General features: G+C 33.9%; 1 protein-coding gene and 1 long non-coding RNA gene across 5 annotated transcripts; one reads left to right on the top strand and one right to left on the bottom strand.

The window, feature by feature from the left end:
• Nucleotides 1-8,544: 8,544 nt before the first annotated feature.
• On the top strand, nt 8,545-11,815 carry LOC133821818 (uncharacterized). Its single transcript, XR_009887763.1, has 3 exons — nt 8,545-9,398; nt 10,331-10,394; nt 11,555-11,815. It is a non-coding gene; the product is annotated as an uncharacterized LOC133821818 (long non-coding RNA).
• A 3,555-nt stretch (nt 11,816-15,370) lies between these two features.
• LOC133799835 (uncharacterized) lies at nt 15,371-22,497 on the bottom strand. 4 transcript variants are annotated; one of them, XM_062237826.1, is made up of 7 exons: nt 22,163-22,497; nt 21,292-21,356; nt 20,181-20,221; nt 18,431-19,074; nt 17,797-17,886; nt 17,635-17,686; nt 15,371-15,727 (listed from the first exon to the last, which is right to left on the bottom strand). In XM_062237826.1, the coding sequence occupies exons 1-7, from the start codon at nt 22,376-22,378 to the stop codon at nt 15,489-15,491; spliced, it is 1,347 nt and encodes a 448-aa protein (XP_062093810.1). In that variant the 5' UTR covers nt 22,379-22,497; the 3' UTR covers nt 15,371-15,488. The 4 variants fall into 4 exon arrangements, with proteins under 4 accessions (XP_062093810.1, XP_062093816.1, XP_062093819.1 ...); XM_062237832.1 differs by having other exon boundaries at nt 17,635-17,696; nt 22,163-22,491; XM_062237835.1 differs by lacking the exon at nt 15,371-15,727 and adding an exon at nt 15,806-16,229.
• Between the last annotated feature and the right edge of the window lie 595 nt (nt 22,498-23,092).

Raw genomic sequence — 23,092 nt, 5'->3', positions numbered from 1 at the left:
ATAATTTCCCATAAATTCATTGGTTTCCCCCGAACCAATGCTGAACCATAATACTTAGTCTTTTATTTCCTTACTAGAACCAACACTTCATGCTTTCTATCTTACCATATCTTATGCTGTGTCACCTTAGCCGTAAGCCAGCATTCATCTCTGTGACTGATTCATCAAGGGATTATACTTTCCTTAATATCCCAAACACTTGCACATTCAATGCGTAATTCTTTAAAATAACCATTAATCCTTCAAATTGCCATTCTATCTGTAGACAGTCAATATTTCTAGGTTCCAACCTTACTTCCTTCGTTCCCTATTTCCTTTCCAGAACTTGGAAAATTTAAAGGGTTTCAACCCGGCACTTTCAATTACCATGCCACGTTACCCGTTCACATGAACCAAAATGTGTTAACTCAATCTGCTAAGTTGCAACCTTCCATGTCCAATCATCTCACTTGTAATCTAATGTGGTTCACTCCTACAATCCACCACTATACCATTATATCTTCCAATATCTGAATATTAGATCTTATCGTCCATTTAAACTCCCTGGTTACCATATGTCTTAGGAGGTAATATGATGTTCATTTAGAACTTTCATCTCCACACCAAACTCCATCGGATCACTCACTCGATCTTCATATCTTAACTCTTATTATACTGGTAGGGTTCTTCATCATTCCCACAAGATCCTCACTCTGGATTCTATTGTCCAAAGAGATATATATCTGTCCATAACTAAGCACAAATACTCTACCAATCTCAATTGTTTCCTTGTCTGACCTTACTATAATATGTGGTGTCTTGTCCAATAAGCACAGACCTTCCCAAGTAAGAGATCAGCTTCCAAATTAATTTTCTTCTTGTATAGTCAAGGATTTCTAACATGAATTACCCAATAAGTCTCACCAGATCCTGGTCTCAGGGTTATTCCTCTACAAATGACCAAGCGCTCAAATCCCTTACACTATGCATTCACCGTCAACTTAATATTCCCTGTATACCGACCATGTTCCCATTCTTTCACCTACCGCGAGGCTCAAATCATCATCCCTTCCGTCTATATCTAGGCGTGTCTCAGACCTGATGCACCACTTACAATTTCATGTTTTTTAAACAAAGTCAAGATCCTTCACACTACCCTTTTGTAACCATCCACTACATGCGAATTCCTATACCACAGGGTACTAACCAATCCTTATACTGTCTTCTGAAAATCTGATACAAAGTTATCCATTCATTCTACCCTTAGGTTCTTCTGTCGTTCTAATCTCTGGTGTGGCTATCCTCAAAGGATACTTATGTAGTAGATGACATGTTCACCGGTCTCGTTGTGCTTCCTATCCTTCAGACGTTCTTCAGTAATTTCTCTGTGGCTTCAGATTGAATCTCTTCATACCTGATCCCTCCTCTTCCTGTAGCGTGACCTTAAATACCCTTGGTGAGATCGAAACTGACACCTTCTGGAGCCTTACCTGTGACCCTGCTTCTTCAGTCTTGGTATCATCAGTGTAGTAGTCATTTGCATTCTGCTTCTAACTGGGAAGTCGTCCAACACATCCTAACAAACCTGGAGATGACTTGTTCATATCATTCATGTACTCTCTGCTTGTCGAACTTATCTGTGTTGTTGAAGCTTAAGTCAGTTAGGAACCTTTACTAATAATCCATCACACCCCACTTGGTACAAGTAATAATTCTTGAAATGTCTCTGTAACGTCCTGCATTTCGGGTACCTTGAAATGACTCGGGTCGGGATTGTTTTCCCCGAGTTAAGAATATTATTTTAAATAATATTATTTTTTTTTTTAATTTATTTCCATGAGTTATTGCTAGCCAAATTATGAATTTTGTGTTTAAAAGTCAAGATAAGACTTTCGTTCTTGGACCGACACAAAAACCCTGATTGGGTAAAACTCTCAGAAAAAAGAAAAGAAAAACTATGGCAAATATATTTTGGGCATAAAATACATTCATAAAAATTAAAGTTTGGTCAAAAATAATAAACCTAAGAGAAAATGGAAATTTTAGGGCATTTGGTGTTTAAATGCTTAATTTTACCGAATTTGGGAATTTTATTCCATGAATAGACCTTAAGTTAAATTTTATTGGGTGATTAATTAAATTAAATGTGAGAGACATTTAATTTAATTATTATGTGTTAAGTTTTATTTATTTTTCTTTAAAAAAAATATAATAATAACTTTATTATGAGTGAAAAATGTTATAGAAAGTCAATTTGGATTTTTCTTCTTAGGAAATGTTTATTAACCTTTAAAAAAAATATAAATGCATAAATAGAAAGAGGTGGCCGGCCATGTGAGGTTTCAAATGGTGTGAACAAAATTAATAAGTTTTAAATCCCATTTTAAATATTAGGGTTAATTGCAAGTGGAAAGTAAAACACTCAAGTGTTTTAGGATATTTTAGAGTAGTCTTCCTTCTAACCCCCCCCCCCCCCCCCCCCCCCCCAAAAATCCGACCCCCTCTCTCTCACAATCACTCACATCTTTTTTGAAAACGCTCTCTCAAGTTTTCTCTCCATCTTCAATCTCAAGAACACTAAGAAGGCTTGGAAGCATTAAGCTTTGATCTAGGAATGGTTTCTCTATGGTAAAGTTTCAAAAAACTTGACTTTGTAAAGTTTTTAACCATAGGTCTTTCAATATCTAACTATCTATGTTGTTGGGGGGAGTTGGTTAAGGTATTGCAAGATTTTTGAAGGAGTCAAAGCTAGTAGGAACATCAAAACCTAGAGCAAGAACAACAAGAGGTAAAAAGTTTATTTTTTATGGTTGTTATTGTATGGTTTTTATTTTTAAGCATTATTTTGTATATTTAATGCTTAAAGTTTCTTATTGGTGATATAATAAGGCTATGGTAGTTGCTCAATAATTTTTATGATGCTTGGTGTTTATTTTTTAAAATAGGGACCAAAATCCCTAAGGGTTTTGGTGAGAACCTTAAAACAAAATACAAGTTTTGAGCTGTGACTTCCAAGGGATCAAGCATCCACTGTATATTGATTTTGTAAAATTTAATTGTACTGTGATGTATTTGAGATTGAGTACATAAAATTGAGCTTTTAAAACACTAAAAAATGTTTAAAAATGAGTGAGTTATGCTATTTCAAAGTTCAGGTAAAAAACAGTTTTTTTTTTTTTTTGTATTCTTAATTTCGGGACTAAGTTTGGACAGCTACTGTATAGGGTAAATGAACCCAGTTTTTTCTAAATTTCGGTGTACATATTCTTGGCATAACATAGTATTCCACTGTAAAATTTGTTAACAAAATACTAAACGGTTTGAAAATTATTAAGTGCCAAAGTTTGGAAAAATTAAGGACTTGAAAATAATGTCATTTTTACCTCAATGTTGGAAAATAATTTCACCAATAAAAAATGCTCATTTTGACCTAAGATTTTACAAAGACCTAAATGGCATACCAAAAATGGAATTGGAAAATTTTGGTAACAATTGGGTAAGTAAATTTCAAGTCATGACCTAACAAAGTATGTAGTTAAAAATGTGAAAAATAGGGTTTTCACACTTAGTATAAAAATGAGATTTTGGAACTTAAGGTAAAAAGTAAAATTTTGCTTATTGCAAGATAAAAACTTGGTAAGTCTTGAAAATATATTTTGACCTAAAATATCACTTTGAGTTTAGTGAGAATTATTTTTATTCTTTCTAAAAATAAAAGAATTAATTTATTAATACGTTAATAAATTAAAAGAGGGTTTAAAACCCTATATTTTGATAAAATAATTTAGTGAATTATTTTTCTAGTAAGTAAACTTAATTAATTGACTTCAGAAAAATTAACTAATCAAGATGAGAAATTTTTAACGGTTTTCCTAATTAAGATAAAATTAGACTATTTTCTTATAACAGTTTTTAGAGATTAAAACCTTAAGAAAAATAAAAGGAAAATTAAGAGTTTATTTCTTGAAAAATAATTAAGGAATTTAATTAGTATTTTCTGTATATAAGACCGGCTAAAATCTTCTATATATTTAACCGACTTGTTGAAAGTACGAATTAATAGCGATACTTTTAAAGAATAAGATTTTTAGTGGATTTTGGGAAAATACTATTGTGATACCCGAGCCTAGGTATCGAGACAATAGGATAAGTCTCCCCGAGCCTTAGGGTTTAGTCTCAAATATTTTTGTATGAATTTCCTTGATGGGTTTAAAACCAAATAAGGATCTTTAATCCTTACTAATGATTTTGAAAATGACCAAACTGCCCAAAATAATAATAATGAATTATGAAGTGCCATAATTAATCCGAGTATACTGTATGGATAATTACAGTATTGGCTAAGCATAACTGGACTTTATATTGGAGGGTGAAATCCTACTGAGAGCAAAGAACTCCAAGTCAACTTCTATTGTGTGGTTCAACATGAAACGACTATTGTATTGTATGTTAGTATAGAGACATGTGAACATATATACAATATCGTAGAAAGTTTGCTTAGAGACGTTAGTCTAGTTGGTGCTGATTCAGAAAATATGACCGGCAGATATCCATCATATTCTAGATGGCTGATCCCCGTCACACTACTTGATTTTATTATGTCTGGTTCATTACCACGACGAGTGACCAAGAGGTGAGGATTGTTGGTTTAAACCTAGGGGCGCCAAAATGAATGAGACCTAGGGGCCCTCATGCTTACTTAATTAGTGAATGGTTAGAACCTGAGCAAGTGCTCTGATAAGTCATTCCCGGATAGTAGCCGTGAATAGTGGCCATTCAGTGAGAGTGCCTAGAGATACTAGGGGTTGCCAAGTTTGAGTGAGGCTGAACACCCTAGGGGCAACTACTCACCAGCACCACTGATTAACATAGAAGTCTCTGTAAACCCGTGTAACTTCGATTACACTCTTGGATAAGTAGTGATGCTCTAGGTAACTTGATGGTTACCCTTGTGAGGGATTTACTCTTGGATAAGTAGTGATGCCCTAGGTAACGTGATACTTACCCTTGATGGGGATATTTATTGTCTAGATCTTAGTGTTGAGACTCGGTTCTCTCTTACAAATTAGCATTTATGCTAGAGGGCGTGTTACGCCCGAATTGTTGGAATTTGTCGAGTGTTGGTCTCGAATTATATTGTTATAGATTATATTTGCTTACTTTGGGATTTTCTGAGTGCAAGGATTTATTTCTTGATAAGATATAGTTGTGATATAATATATCTGCTTGTCTGGGATTTTCTAAGTGCATGAATTTATCTGTTTATATGAAATAATTTGTCATTGGTTATCAGGCATGACCATAAGTTTGCCAGGACGCTTTTGTGTTCTTGAAATTGATTGTGTAGGGTCTGGATGGATCTGAAACCCTAATTCCCTGCATGCTTTTGTTTTAAAGTTGAACTTACTAAGCGTTTTCGCTTACCTAGTTGTTTCGTGTTGTAGGTAAGAACAAGGACAAGGCAGAGCAGTGAGCGCTAGAGTCTACCTTGCGAATGTACATGTGGACCGACCTTCTGGGAAGCCATTTTATATTTGGAAATGTTGTGTTATTTTCCTAAACTAGGCTCACTCTACTTTTTATAAAATATGTTTGTATTAAATGTTAAGTATGGCCATACGACTTTTTAAAAAGTTTTTTTTATACGGGTTTTTGAGACATTTTGTTAAATGAAAATATTTATATTTCTGCATTATGGAGTCTTGAAAATCAGGGTCGTTACAGTCTCTTTCCTTGATCCTCAGCTGGTAATAACCAGATCGAAGGTCAATTCTTGAAGATATTGTCATGTCTTGTAACTGGGCATTTAAACCCTTCATCCTTAACAGGCAATGTCAATGAATCCCACGATACGGTGCGCCATCTAATCCACCCCCAAGCCAGATACTTCTTTAACTGAACCAGTAATTCTTTATGCCAAACCAATACCATTCTTCATACTGTCCCTGATACTGAATCTGTCCATAGCTAAATCCTAAAGCGTACCCAACAACTCCTTACATACTCATCTGAATCCCTACTGACCACTTCAGTTTCCATTCAGTCCAACTTATATACTTCAAGTGATGTCCCTCGCAATCCATGGTTGTCTCTTAACAAATTAGCTCTCACCCAGGCTCATAACAAGGCTCTCATATGACAAGCTCAATTACTTTCACCATGAATCCCCCCAACAAGCACTAATATCTCAAGCCCCTTGTACAATAACCTTGAGGCATATACTTCATATAGGAATCTTTCCTATGAGATACACAACAACGAACTCTTTCAGTTCGTTATGTAACAAAGAATGAGGATTATCAAGTCAACTGGTCACCTCCAAGGAACTAGCCTCGGACTTCAAATGTAACAAGGCATTCCAGTCTTCCATTCTCTAATCTTGGGCAATTCCTAATCCACCTTAACATACTCAACCATTCCATGTAGATAACGTGTCCTTACCTGGCATCTTTCCATATGGCGTCTCTTGCTTCTGGTGCATACGGAATAACTTCACTAAGCCTCATCACTGTCCTGACGCCTATCCTGTAAACTATACCCCTTCCTATCAAAACAGGAGTCAAAGAACTGTTAGGGGTTCTTCTGTTATGATTACTGAGCATCTGTCCTTACTAAATCCCACAAATGGGAATATCGTCATCTGCATTTCTTGCCCTACATTCGCGTCTCATACCTCATTCCCCATATCTTAAATAGCATGGCCCTCCTTGCTGCCCGAGCACAGATGAAAATCCCATGCACTGGAGCGGCCTTGATGCTCTGGGCCATCCCAGAGTTTAATCCTTAAATGAATCATCATTCCCAGCTACATTTGCTTGTATCAACTTCCAAAGCGGATTGACCAACCCACCAAACTTATTGACATTCATTTTCGTTGCCTTACCATTCTAAACCAAGTTCATAAAGCCTTCCATACAATAATTCTTTATCTGTCTCCATCCTCAAGTTAAGCTAACACTGGTAACCCTACAGTCAAGATATACAAGGCAGCTCTTTCCCCATAAAAGAACTCGTTGTTTCACCCATCTAGTCTCCTCTATCAGATCTCACAGCCTTACTCACATACCAGTGAACGTCTGTTGTGACTTTCAGAGCAGATGAAGGATTCCAACCCTAACTATCATCTGCAACCCTCACTAGAACAATACCAGGTCCAATCAACCATTCTAAGCATAAACAATCTGAATTCATCTACCATCACCGACTAAACCCCTCAGCCCTGATGTTCATATCCAGAATCATCCCACGGGTAGGTCCAAACAATCACAATAACCAAACACACATAAAACATATCAAACACCAATCTACATTACTATGCATTAATTATCAAATTTCATTACTACCAGATACACTCATACCTACCATGCTTTCCATATATCGATAAACAGGTATAGCATATAAGTTCAATTTAAACAATTCACCATATGCAATCAATATGCATGTCATTATCCAAATACTCATCCACATGCAATAGCAATGCTAATGAGCACGCCTCAATATCATCACACAGCAGTCAAGGGCCAGGCCCTATCAGAATCTCATGCTCCTTATTAAATATACAAATTAATGCGTTCATATTCCATTTAAGCACTTAAGCATATAATCACATGTATTTAATTACGAAACCCTGAGTCGAGCGTGTCTTTAGCGGCAAGTGTACATGTCTAGCCAGTCTTCAGGAACCCTTAAACCTAGACCACTCTGATACCAAGTTGTAACACCCTGGATAACCAAGGTCGTCACACTGAGTGTTTTAACTAGTGCAAGACTTGCTAATCAAGTCATATAAATGAAAATGTGATCGTAGAATCATAAACAAGTTAGGGTTAAAATATTTTGGCAATAAACAAACAAATTCTCATTAAAACAAATGTTTGGTACATGGGATCCCAAAATAGGGCTTAAAGGACATATTTACAAAATCTCCAAAAAGTTATAAATAATAAAGGCCACTCTAATGGAAAAATATAGATTTTAGGTTTCTGTCCCTGTACAATCCCTCGACTGTGGCGGCCGAGCAGCTGACAATGTACACCTTGCCCCCAGAGCTCTCCAACTCATGGTTGAACCATCTTACCCTTGCCATTACCTGCACCACGTAGCACCCGTGAGTCGAGGCCCAGCAAGAAAACTATATCACATAGCATAAACAATCCAGACAATGAAATAATTCATAAGATATTAACCAAATATTTATCAGGCCATAACAGGCGCACATCAGTGACGACAAGCAAGGATTCATCAGTCTATCATTCAGGTATTCAACAAGCCATCTATATCAGGTTAATAACAGTAATCACATTCATAATCAACAGTTTAACATAATCATCATACAATACTCAGGTTCGACGCTCTTAGGCCGCACCCTCTATTTAACCCACTATCTCCGGCTCACTTAGGTTGAGCCCAGCATTTAACCCACTGACTCTAGCTCGCTTAGGCCAAGCTCAGTGATTATTTAATTAACCTTAGCTACCAGTGGTCGAGCCGCATCCTGTGCTCAAATATCAGTTCCGACACTCTTTGGCCATTTATTTCATGCTCACATGGTGTAATATCCAACATTTTCATAATACATTTATTTATTATAAATCAAAGTTTTAATACATAAAATGTACAACTTTACAAATTTAAGAAATAGTAATGGAAAAATAGTGTTTAAAATATGATTTTATGTTTTTAATGAGATTAAAGAAAGAGAAACTTGAGTAGTCAAGTATTGGACCCAAATGTCAAATAATTTTAATTGGGGATTTTTATAAAATTAAGAAAGTTTGGCTAAAGGGCTTATTTGAAAAGAATTTTAGTATTTTGGGTCCAAGTGTAATTTTTAAAAATAAATAAATAAAAAAAAATAAAATAAAATAAAAGGCTTCAGCCTTTCATTTTACCCGAGCCCCTCTCTCTCTCTCCTCAGAAACCCTCTCTCTCTCTCTCCTCAGAAACTCTCTCTCTCTCTCTCTCTCTCTCTCTCTCTCTCTCTCTCTCTCTCTCTCCTCTGCGTATTACTGTTGCCGACGACGCAGGAGTACTTTCCGGCCACCATTTTTAGCCACGCGCCGGACCGTTGGATTCAGAGGCCTCCGAACTATCGACCAACGCGGGAATCTAGAGCTCACTCGCCGATTAAACGCCTCAACCACTCGATTTAAGTTCGGCCACCCCGCGACTTCAAAGTTGCGATTCGGCCACCTCGGGCATCCGTTTGCCGATCCGTCACCACCATCGTGCTCCTCGTGTTGTGGGCTTCAAAACCCAATAACTTGTTCCTACATCTACCATAGTTGGGTGGTGGGCCCACCACGAGCCACCGCGATCCACCGTAGATCGACGGTCGAAACTTAGTGTTCGAGGTTCCGAAGTACGTTTTGAGTCTCAGAAAATCATCGTTTGACTTATTGTGGAACCCGATCATTTTGGTATAATTTCTTTAACCTATATATTGTGATTTAATTGTGATTGATTAGAGTAATTGTTATTATGTGTATTTATGGTATATAATTATATATTATTGATATATGGAATATTTTCTGTAATTTACTGGCTGTCTGGGATTATATATATTTTTGATACAGGTTTTGATTTTGGAATTGTCCACTGTATAGCCGTTGTGCTGTCTAATTTTCTAGAAAATATTAGATATTAAATCAAGTATAAAAATACATATTTAATTGATTTTATATTAATATGGAAATTATTATGATTAAGTAATTTTAATTATTATTGTTATTATTTTGTTAAGTAAATCAAGAATACAGATTCATATATATATATATATATATATGAAAAGTATGATTTATAGTAAACCTATTATCTAACCATTATTATTGTATATTAATATTTGAATATTAAAACAATATCAAATATTAGTTTCCTACAGTTATTGATATTTGTAAGACCAGTGAAGTTTGGAGAAAGTATATTTATTATATCACTGGAATTGATATTATGACTAATTAATAATAATATAAATATTTATATTTATATTATTATCATTATATTGATTATTACAACTTTATGTTAAAAATATGATTTCTTTTATAAAATGACTATTTGAATATATACATCCATATACGTATTGCTATTGAAGTATTTTGTTATTAATATCGAAATAAGTTTAATTATAGACGATAATTATTATTTTTGTTGGGATTATTATTATTATTATCATAAAGGTACATTATCTTATGAGCAAGGTTTAAAGCATGGTTTTATATGAAGAGTTATTTGCATTACGTTGATAATAATTTATTATTATCATTTATATAGTTTCTGGTATTATTAATATACACTATCAATAGTGTATATTTATGATTTTGATAGAATTTAATAAATGATGTGCCTTGAATAGGATTTGTATGGATTTGATTGATTGACTCTTGGTGAGGAATTTTAAAATAAGCTAAGGACCTAAGGTAAGTAAATCTCACCTTTTGTGCTTAAGTGTAAGATGCATGACTACATTGATTGTGTACATCTGACGAGTTAAGTATGGTATGATGATGATGCATATGATAAGTATGTGAAAAATGGTTATATGAACACCATAAGGGTGTTTTGTGATATGTAATTGATGAATTATGTGATATGTGAAAGATGTCTTACTTGGTTAAGAATGATATGAATTATGTGCAAGTATGTGTTCTTATGTTGATGGATATGTGGATTACTCTATGTTCATGATTTGTTATATGTTATGATATATGAAGCGTTTAAGTTTTTAGGCTGGAAACCTTAGACCTGAGCCATAGCTCTACGTTAAGGTATAACAACGCCACCAACCCAAAGCTTCATGTATTATGACTAAAGATGTTTTGAGTTATATGAGATGTGATACAATGCCTTGATTGAATACCATCAACACGAATCATGAACATGAACATTGGCATTTCAGCATCAGCATGTATGCATGGTATGTACAGTTATGTGATACATTATTATGTGATATAAGACCATGCATATGAATATGAGAAAAGTTATGAAATGCCTTGAAAAGTCTTATGTAAAGTTAAACAGTTTAATGACACAAGGCTTAAGCAAAATGATAATAAGATGTTTAAAAAGGGTGCCACTGTTTTGATGAAGCAATCAAGTAAGTTCAGTAAAGAAGACGGAAGTCTATAAGACTTATAGTGGCTGCCCACTAGTGTGGGCTAGGTCAGAGTTGACCATTCAGATATGTTTGCCATGTTTCCGTCTTTCTCCTCCATATGTGTAATAAGTATGGCAGCTATGGCAACGATGAAATGAGTGTTATGATGAGCCTAGCTGAGATGATGGCTAGCCGGAGGAGAACCCATGGGATTCTATATGATATGTGTAACAAGCCCTGCAGGCATTGGCTGAATCAAACAGTGTGCACAAGAGATATTGGGCCCATAAAAATGTGAAACTAAAAGAAAGAGCATAAAAGTAAAGTTTGAAAGTGCATGAGCAATAAATGAAATGCATAAGTATATAAGTCAGCATATTAGTATATGTGCACTACAAACTCACGACATTCATGTGTATGTGTATGCATGAGATTTGCTTACTGAGCGTTAGCTCATTATGTTATTTTCCAACATTTTTCCAGGTGTGGCTTTAGCTGTTGAGCAACTTGTGGAGCACGGACTCAGTAGCAATGCAATAATGGTTTAGAGTTTTCATATGGCTGCCTTAAATTTAAAGTATTCATACGTGTAATAATTTCTTCTAATAAGTTTATATAAAAGTTTTAAATTTTTCTGTATTTCTTCGTATCATTTTATTTAATTCTTTTGGTCAAGTGCCTTACATACTCGTAAACCCTAGAATTACGAGTATGTGGCAGACGTACCCTACCTTAGGGACGTTACACATGGCATATCATAATCATACAACAATTGCATTCAAATATAGGGAGCTCTTAGTCCTATCACAGCCACACAAAAGGGTGCAGTTTTCTTACCTTTAATTCTTAGTGCTTTATTTACTACAGATGATCCTCGAGCACGATCCCGCTTCGAGCCTTGGCGTACACCTAGTCACAATCCATAAATGATACTTCAATGAGTTTGAATTCCAAAGGACAATCCCGGGACCAAACTCACACTCTCGGGACCCCAAGTTCCACCAAATGAGGTGGTGAACCCGTCCCCTGAGCCCCCAAGCGAAAACCCTAAGAAAATACCCAAAAACCAATTTCAAGAGGCTGAGGAGCGCTACAAGGTAGGCACTACAATGCTATAGACAGAAACCCAAAAACCCTAGAAAACACAGCCTAGCGCTGTAGCGCTCCCAACCTAGCGCTACAACCAGAACATGCAAATTTCTGGGTTTCCTCATCGAATTTCCCCAAGCCAAAACCCCAAAAATCCTTCCTAATTATCCACTAAGCACAAAATTAAGTCCTTAAACCACTATAGCTCACCCAATACAACACAATAACACCAAAACTTAGCTAACAACCTCATCAAACACAGAAAACAAAAATTGAGCTTGAAGCTCAAGAACTTCATCTGAAAACCAAAAAATCCAGATAATCAAGGTCAGAAATTGTTACGTCTGATGGATGAATCCGACCCTAGGTTTCCCTCAGTGTTCCTCCCAGCTTTGATTTCTCCAATTCCAAAGTTTAACTCCTTAAACTTCCATCCAAAACCAAACTTAGAAACCATTCTCAACAGAGTTCAGCAAACTCAGAAAAAATCCATAAACCTTACCTTAATTTGGAAACTAACTCCAGCTGAATCCCTTAGCTACTCCAAGGATCAAAACCCCAAACCTAGCTTAGACTTCCTCTTGAGTTCTCAGCTCAAAATCCTCAAGGGAGAGTGAGAGGGAAAGAAACCGTGAGGAAGATGGAGAGAATTCTGTTTTTTTCTTCTTTTCCTTCAGTTTTCTACAACTTTCCCTTTTGCTCTAAAAAGAAGTCAGATTTATCAATTATATCTTCTAATAACCCAAAAGACCCTTTTGCCCTCCCAATTAAATCCAAGTCTGTTAATCAATCTAAGGGTATATTGGTCATTTGCTCCCAATTCCCGCTAATTTCTCAAGTCTTCCTAACATTTAGCACTTAAATCCTATCATCCAATTAATCACAAATTATTTTTCCCAATGTCTAATAATCTCCAATATATTCCCAGAAATACCCCCAGGCTCCCCCGAGCCGGGTATAAACCCTCGCCGTGCCTATTTCGCCAAGCCGCTCACTAGGATCGTCTCGAGCCATATGCTGCAAATATATATCCACATAATAATGTTGTCTCAATAATTTATCACATATAATTACATTTTATGCCCTCCCTGAGCCAAAATTACAAATATGCCCTTGAAAGTCAAACAGGGCTCACATGCACATTTAATACTCATAAACATGCATTTATTCACATCCATATAATCATATAATCATGCATGCCACATAATCATGCATTAAATCATTAATTCACATAAATACAAATTATGTCCTCCCGACACACTAATCAAGACCCTTAAGCCTTATTAACAATTTTGGGTCGTTACAATGTAGTTAGTTCTTGGGTATTATTAACGCTAGAAACTCGTTAATGAATTAATTGAATAAAGGACATGAAATTAGTGATTAATCTTGGTGGAAATGTGCAAGGATGAAACGAAGACTTTGGATATTGGAATCAAACTATGAAACAAATAAACAGTAAAATGATGTTGAGGAATAGCTTTGTATTTCACCGAATGCTCTCAATATAGTGATGGAATTCGAATCCCTTTTCAAGGAGTCTTCATATCCTTTTATAGGAGCTTTTCAACATACTGATAATTACAAATTTATCTTTTACTTTTGATACAAGAAATACATATAAAGACACCATGATCTAGTTGCATGTCTACAGTGGTAGTGGTAGTTGGGTTGAAGGCATGTTGTTGTTCTACCAAGCAACATGTTTTTAATATTATTTGGGATATTTAGAAATATAAATATTGTATAATGTTTAAATTTGTATGTAATTCATCTTTTTATAGTTAAAATTAAATATTTTATTTTATTTTAAAAAATAAATAAATGAGTTTTCAAGATCTTTACTCGTAACATACAAAGATGAAGATTAAAATAATTAACAAGGACAATGAGGGAGAGCACTCCTCGTGCGTGCATCCTTGTGAGGGTATAGGAAAGTGAATATAATGGCCAAAAGTTATTGGCTCAAATCCTGCCCATCTATGGGAGATTACCCTAGTAAAATTTCTCATCTATGTAATTATATGATTTACAATTTTATTTACTTTTTGTGAATGCAGATATACGCACTTATACAAATTGGATTGGATTGAGAATTTTAAATTACGCATTTGTGCAGATTGGATACATTTTTAATGTTAAAAGTAACCAATCAAATCCGCACTTTACTTATATAAATAATATTTTAAAATATATTTGTAAAATAATTTTTTTTAATTTTTATATATTTGACACAAGCAATATAAGTGATATAATAATAGTTATTTCAAAAAATAAATATTTAAGTAATACTTACAGTTTTAATTTGTGAACTCTATGATTAGTTCATGTATTAAATTGTAATGTAGATGTTATATTTAATTTTATTAATTGAGTTTTTTACATATAATTTTGTAATTTAAAAAGTGAAATTATAAATATTAGTTAGAAAGTATCAAAACTAATAAATAGTCTTTAATTTTTTTTTCCAAAAAAATAACCGATCTAAAGTAACCAATCAAATATGTACTTTTGCGAATTGAATTGGTTTTGAGCTAGAATGTGGATTTTGATTGAATCCAAAATATGAAACCGCATTTAATGTGGATTAGATTAGTTATGGCCAAAATAGTAGATATTGGATTGAATAAACACCCCTTTTTAATATACTTTCATTTCTAATGATTAACAACTGCCCAAATAATCCAATCATTCATTTGACGATTTGTGACGTAAACAAAATGCATCCTTAACTAAAGAAAATTCGGACCCATATAAAAATGTGTCTATTTTGATTGATCTGAAACTCCCTTAGTGGTGGGATATATCCTACTATTGTGGTTGTTGCTCCAGCTCCATCTTTCCACGAGGGGTCTTTCCTGATTTTCGTTGACAAGTCCATAGAACCCAATATAAATAAATTAAAAAAGAGAAATTTATGAAAATAACTTCTTTTTTAAGTAATTTTACACTCTTAACCTATCTTTTATAATTTTTTACAAAATAACATCTACTTAAAATTCGACCAATTGTCTAAATTTGATGAACTATCTAAAATTTTCGACGAGCTATTTGAATTTTTCGACCGTCTGTTTAAATTTTCGACTTACTGTCTAAATTATGAAAAATCATTTTGGAAATAATTATTAAAACTAGAGTACAAAATGACTTTTAAAAAACAAATCATTTTACCAAAGGACCATTAAAAAATAATCCCTAAAAGCAACCAAATAAAGAGAATCACTTGGCCACGCTTGGCAAAATATGTATTAGATAGGGTGGCACGATATTAATACAATTTTAGTAAAAAGTAAAAGTATAAAACATCGGATAGAGTTCAAAATTTTGTTTAAACATGGAACAATTCGATAAGAAACACAGAAAAATCCACTAGTGTTCCATGAACAAACGTTATAAATTGGAGCTGGTACATTATAAAAAGAGCAAAAATGAGGAATCCATTTAGGGTTGGAAAAAGTTGGTCATTCTTCGTCTGAATAATTGAACTTGACCGAATGCGAGTAAAGATCAATCTGCCCTCCCCTGTAACTACCACGCTTCTTTTTGGTTTTTTCATGTCGAAAATCCCTGAAGAAGGGAGTTTAAATTCAAAATAATAATAATAACAATAATTAAGACAGGAGACTGAGTCCAAGATAAGACGAATGAGTATAATGCATAGCCATCCAAATTATATGTCACATACAGAAATTTGAGCTCACATTTTCATCGCTTCACAACAAGAATTTCACGTGAATGTAAAGATGACACTTTTTGGAAAACTCAAGTTATATATACAACCACTTCTTTTATTTATTATTTTTTTTTTAAAAAAAAATGCTAAACTGGGCTAGACTACAGACTCAAGACTTCAAAAACTATCACAAGCCGGAGATCATAAATAATCAAACAAAAAGCTACAAATATAATAAATATAAAGAAATTTTTAAAAAAATGCAATAGGGAGTAATTCATCCACTTTTCAAAAACAACCGTCACCCTCAACATGAAATTATCCTTTTCCTCAACGTTTCTTTGGAAATTTGAATCTCTGTCGTGTATTTTCTGAATGAGGTTCTAAAAGCGTAACCTGAAAGATGAACCTCCAATAGCTATCCTCATGAAAATATCTAAAACTCTAGCAGAATGAAGAAAAAGTAAAAAAGACCTTTTAAACAGGACATGAAGAGAAAGAAAAAAAGTTTAGACAAATGAAGTCCTATAAAAGTAGCTCTATGAAGTCACTAGTGATTTACTCTGGGCTATTTAGCTCAACTTCAAATTTCGAGTCTCCCGGACCTCAAGGAAAGACAATAATGACAACTGACATTTATGTAATTCTTTTTTTTTTTTCCTAAATGTTTAGGTACTTCGAGCAACTCCAATAGAAGTTGCTAGGAAAGAAGCTTGCTAGGAAAGGAGCTTGTCAGGGTGGTGGGATCAAGTGATGAGGTGGAGGGGTATTTATTGGAATAAAACAAGCAACATTGTGCTATTTTTTATTTTAATTTTTTTTTCTCTTTTTTGGATTAGTGAGGTTTATTTAAAAAATGGTAGTGGGTCAGTTAACCTACTATTAGAGTAGCCTCCATTGCAGTTGCTCTGAGTGTGCAACACCACTCTCCAACCCCCCAAAAAGAATATTTATATGCTAGCTTCAGGCACTATTTCAGACACTATTACAGACATATATACCTATAATTGACACGTGAAAAGGCCGATTTATTTTTTACTTAAACCAAAAAATCATTATTATACTACTTAATTATTTAATTTTTTAATATTCTTTCAACTATTCTCAAGTGTGAAGCCCATATATTTTTTACAATTTCTTTTCCTTTTCTTTTTTTCCTTCCTCTTCTCAATATCTAATTATTTAATCTTATTTTAATAATAATTACTTTATCTCTTAAAAATATTTTTTTATTCTTCAACCTTTTTATTTTTCAAAAAGTCAATTTATATCCCTTAATTTTTAGACAATAAATATGTAGAGAAAATACACTTAATTTTATCATTTTGTTTTTTAATTTCTCATTTTCTTTAGAACATATATTGTTTTTTTCAATCCCTACTATAAAAAGACCTCTATTATTATAAATATATTTATAGTTTTTTTTTTTAAATTGACCTATATATACTTGATCATTACTTATATATATTATTAATTAATTATTATTAGAATAAGATTAAATAATTAGATATTAAGAAGAGGAATATTGAGAAGAGGAAGGAAAAAGAAAAAAAAATCGTAAAATAAAGATGGGCTTCACACTTGAGAATAGTTGAAAGAAAATTAAAAAATTAAATAGCTAAGTAGTATAAAAATGATTCTTTGGTTTAAGTAAAAAATAAATCAGCCTTTACACGTGTCAATTATAGAGGTACATGTCTGAAATAGTGCCTGAAGCTATCACTATGTATGTATTATATATCTCTATATTTAAATGAGAAAAGGAAATCACGGCCCACAATTGCCAAATAATAGAACTTACCTCCCCCTAACTTGCCCAAGAACTTCTTGCGCCTTAGCACCATAACCACTATCTGCACCATCCTGCAATGAGTGAGTCAAGAAAATTTGAAAATCTTATATGCACAGAGAATACAAGCTAAAAACTAACCAAAGCATAGCACAAATACTTAATGTATATTACCTTTGCCCAGTAAGAGTTATCCTTAAGCCTCTCATCAGTAAATACCACTTCCTCTACTTTTACTCTTTGAAATGCATTAACAGTCTTTGGCTGCCATGAAATAAGTAAAGCAACACAATTTGTCAATCTCCAGCTGAGTTACTGAATCAATGCAACTTTTGAAATACTGAAGTTTTACTGAATCAATGCAACTTTTGAAATACTGAAGTCCAGTCATCATAGCAAACCATCAAAAATTACAAATGACAACATGAACATAGTTAATGTGTTTAAAATTGTAATGCCCAACCACAAATTACATTTCACTATTTAATTTTGAAAGAAGAATACTAACATAAAAGCTTTTCATGGGAAAACTAAGTTGTGAATCTAATAATGCATGACTACTCAAAACTCAGCACCAGAAAAGAAAAGGGCAAAAGCCAAATGTTGAAAAAGAAAAGACTTGATATAGTATCTAATAGACTTCCATATACAAACATAATACATAGTAATACATATATGTATATAATTGAAACAAACATGAGTAATACATAGTCGCAAAAACAGCAACATGACAAATAATTGAAATTTCTACATGCAAGGGTACCATAGAACTCAAACATATATTAAGAAAGTTCTTGTAAGACAGTACCTCAGCTGAGCCATTAAGTTGTTTCTTTTTGGTTTTCTGCAAGGAAGGCTTCTCAGCACTTTTATCTATGTTCCCATTTTCATGCCCATTAAGCTCCTTGTTCCCTTTAAAGTTCTCCACATCCTCAATCTTTCTGCGTTTAGATTCGTCAGCATCTATTTTATCTGCTGGCTTCAAATCATTATCTTCAGAAACCAATCTTTTTCTTTTCTTAGAACCTTTATCATCCTTGCAAGTAGCATCTGTGCTAGAGATCTTAACATCGTCCCCTTTTAAAACAAGTACATTTTCATCCTTTGAATTCACACCCGGACCTTCCAAAGCCAAATCAACCTTCTTTTTCTTCTTAGTTTTAGATTTGGAACTTTTCTCTTTCACAGTGTCATGAGCACACAATACAGTAGAGTTTGCAGTATTGGAATCATTGTCATTAGGAAGAGAACCAGAAGTTGACAACTTATTCTTTTTCTTGTCCTTGGTTTTCTTCTCTTTTCTAGAATAAGTGACTTCTTTGTCCTCCATAGAAGATTCTTTAAATTGTTCTTCAGTTGCACTAGGCAGCGATTCTGGTTCAGAAATTGACTTCTTTTTCTTTTTCTCATTATTTTCAGGCTCCTCAGGCAGCGAATCCACCACTTTTACTTCTAGAATAAGAAAATTAGCTATCAGCAAAGAAATATAAGTGAAAGATGTTTAAATAAGTATTAATGCAATTATCTCTCTATGCATGTACATAGGGATCTTTCTATGAATGCGCAAATGCTCCATGTGCATGGCTGCAACAATGCTATATCATGTATTACTTTGAAAAGAAGCAATGCGTAATTCAGCTATTTTGCTTCAAAAATTCATGGCATAAATATTAAAGCAAGGTGAGAGTTAGCCTCAACTTCATGATGCATATTTTCCAAGAATAACGTTGAAACTATAGATTACCCATTTCTAAGTAGCGCATCTCCTTTTAATTTATTAGTATATGCCTTATGACATCAGTTTGGACTGGTTCATTATCAATTTGGTACAGCACTGATACCAAGTAGATAGAACAACATTGAAAATTGCAGTAGAAAAGAACTAGTAAGTATTATTATTGGAAGAAAAACTGAATAATTACAAACAAATGCATAGAATTCCAGATACTCCGAGGGAGCAGTGGGCTCAGAAAGAACACCTCCCACTTCTCCACAGCCAATCATTAGATATAATACCTTCCAGACTCCCAATCCCCCATGCTTAAACAACTCTTAGACAGGCTGCAAACAAGCCAGGCAGAATCTATCCTAACAATACAATCTAAGCCCAAGCATCATACAAAAGTCTCTTGTCTCTGTTGCTCCTGTTCTCCTTCTTTATCTCTTTAAATATCTTTTTTTCTATTAAGAAAAAAGGGCAAGGAAATTACATTGAGGATTTAGGCTCTTTGATTTGAGTTCATAACCCCTAGTACCCTACACAAATAGAAATTAAAACCATTCAGCTCCCTCTTCCTTCCCTTCATGCTTGTTTTTTCTTCCTTCATTTTCTCTCATAATGGAATTTTACCAACATTCACCCCTATATTCTCCAATATACTGTTTTTATGGTATTGGCTGCTGTAAGCATTATTAATCTACTTTTAACAATCGTTCATCTATTTTATTCAGAGATTATATATTGCATCTATGAAAAACAGGGGAAAAAAACATTCAAAAATACAGCAAGATGCCCAAACATTGTGTTTGTTGCAAGGAGTTTTCTCTTGCTAGCATACCTTGCACTTTCTGGTTCTTGAAATCTGTCTTGGCATCATTACTGCAAAGAAAAGAAAAAAATTAAACAAAAGAAACGAAGCTCGTGGGCTGTATGCACCCAAAATACGCATCTAAACATTACACACAGTGACGTGACAGTTTAGCCCAGTCAATCACATTTATCAAAATTAGAACCCATATGTTTTGGTGCATATTTTGGGTGCACATATCATTACTCTTAAAAGATATGTAGTGAGTATTATGAAAATTTGGTTGATCATCTAAGTCAAACTGTGCAAGTGTGCTGTATTATAAAGATTATGATTAAGAGTTTTATTAGACCAGCCACAATTAAATAACAAAGAAAAGTCACTTGAGTCTGTATCAAGTGATTGGGTGGGTGTTGTGAGTCAGAGGTTTGGGGTTCAAACCCAGTCTAAGCTAATTTTACTATTATGAGTAACAACCAGCCGTTATTAGGAAGAAAAAAAAAGCATAAAAAGCAAAGCATCGGGACAAATCAGCTGCATGGTGTTCGGCGTCGTAGGTTCCTATAGAGATTAAAAAAAGCTGTCACTCAATATAGAAAGTTTAAGCAGTGATGGCCACTTGAGCCTAGCTCATGTGATAGGTTGTGTGTGTGTTGTGTGTAAGAGGTCTGGAGTTCAACCCCAGCTGGGCTAATTTAACAAATGGGTACTACATTAGATTCTTATAAAAAATATCAGAAAGTCAAAGCAGCGATCTGAAAAAACTAAACTCAAATGGACAATCTAAATACTGTTTTCACAATGACACCTGATAGCACCTGAATTATTAAAATGCTTCCGCTTCGTCCCCCAAATACAAAGAATAGAAGTCATAAAAAAACTTAATCTACACTTAGATCTAAAATACAGTCAGTGTAAATAAAAGAGTTTAAAATGCCTTTCCAACTGAGATTTTGGGATTGCAAGTAGGAGAGTAGCTTTGATTTTTTATGCAATTTAGGTATGTTCATTGGTTTCAATCTAAAAATGTAAGTCAGGTCATCTTAAACCTTTCTCTACAGGGAGGATAAGAGAAAAATCATATGTAGAGACAAGATTGCTGGCCTTGGTAAAACACAAGAGAAAAGAGGACCCATCCTACCAGATGTCAAAATACTTGTTGAATAGTTCTTCCAAGTCCAGTAATGAGCTCTTTGAAGCATCTATCTGCATTGCAAACAAGAACATGCACATCTTGACTTCAGGATCCACAATAAGAAATACTATATTAAGTAATAGGAAGAATTCTACATGTTTCAAAAGACTTAAGAAAAAAAAGAGGAAAATAACTCTTATCAATGTGTGTATATTTATATAAGGACAAGAAACATTTGCTCTAAATTTCACAAAGATATCTCTTAACTTCATAATGTGCTTGCAAATTCCCACTTACTCGATACAGAAATACTCACATTGATTAAATGGTCCATCCTTGGTCTCAATAACAGTTCTCCAATTACCTAATCAAGTCCATATCTACTACTACCACAGCTAAGTATAATCTTGACAAACATATTGGAAATAGGAAGTAACACCACAGAAGTAATGCTTATTTTAAGAAATGACCTCAATACAATAGCATAACTCCAAAATGAAAATCTGAAAATTATCAAATGAAATCTTGAATTCCTTCAAGGAAAAACTAATGCTCAAGTTTTATTTTCCCAGTAAACCCAACCAACTTTGGGAGGCAGGAAACATACTGTTAGGTAGGTACAATAAGCTGTCCAACTCAGCCTCGTAACTAGCGGGAGCAAACTACAGACTTACCTCTTATGAGGGACATAAATTCTCAATTTTATAATCTTAAACTGAATATAATAGCCAGCAAAACGATTTAACTCTTCTCTTCATGGTCTAAACATTTGATTCTTCATAAAAGACTTACACATGTGTAATAAATCCAAGAACACTGTTTCAAAATGCAACAAAGCTCTACAATATGCCTCCAAGAAAAATGTACAAGTACCCACCTCGATTTTGGCTTCAGAGCAAAACTTCTTCAGGGTTTTGGAGAAACCGTTGTGCTCGAGAAAGCATGCGACTGAGTGCAGGAGCAGAGTCATATTATCGGGTGAGGCATTAGCCTTATTTTGCTTCATGTCTAACGCGGTGAGAGCAACCTGGCGAGGCCTTAAAGCGAGAAGAGCGGGGCTCAGCGTATGCGCACCACTTAGGGTTTTGGGCATAACAGCCCTCTCTCACTGTATCACCTTCTGAACCTTAAAGCTATAAACCACTCCGCCTGCAACTTAAGGGTTTTAGGAACCTCAAATTAGGGTTTCGCTAGATCGTTGGCTTTTAGTTTTTTTTTTTCTTTAAATGACGTCACTATTGCCCAATGAGATTTTTTTTTTTTTGACAAATGCTGAATGAGATATCAAACTCTAACTATTATAGGGTGGAAATTGCATAAAACAAAACTTTCATATGAATTTTTTTATGAAAATATTTATTCTCAACCTATGTTTTATCAAAATACATAATTAGTACTCTATGTTTAAAATAATTATCATTTAGTCTCTCTATTTGCAATTCGTACCAATTCATCTACTACAATCTATTCAACTCATATTTCAAATTTCACTATATTACCATTCATTTTTAATAATCTATTTGATTTTCTTTTTCTTTTTGTTATTTTAAAATGCTTTAATAATTGTGTCAAAAAAAAATGCTTTAATAATATTTTTTGAATTAATTAAACAAAAAAATGTATAATTAAAACTTTAAAATAATGTTAATAAACAAAAATAAATATTAAATCTAACCCCTAAATTTAAATCAAAAAATTAAAATCAACACCCTAAACTTAAAAGCCAAAATTTAAACTCTTATCCATATTTTCCACCTTAGACACGTGGCATAGCTAAACGGGTTCCATGAGCTCTCAGGAGAGGCAC

Source organism: Humulus lupulus, chromosome 1, assembly GCF_963169125.1.
Source record: "Humulus lupulus chromosome 1, drHumLupu1.1, whole genome shotgun sequence".
NCBI classification, from domain to species: Eukaryota; Viridiplantae; Streptophyta; class Magnoliopsida; order Rosales; family Cannabaceae; genus Humulus; species Humulus lupulus.
This window is presented reverse-complemented; position numbering and strand designations above follow the sequence as displayed.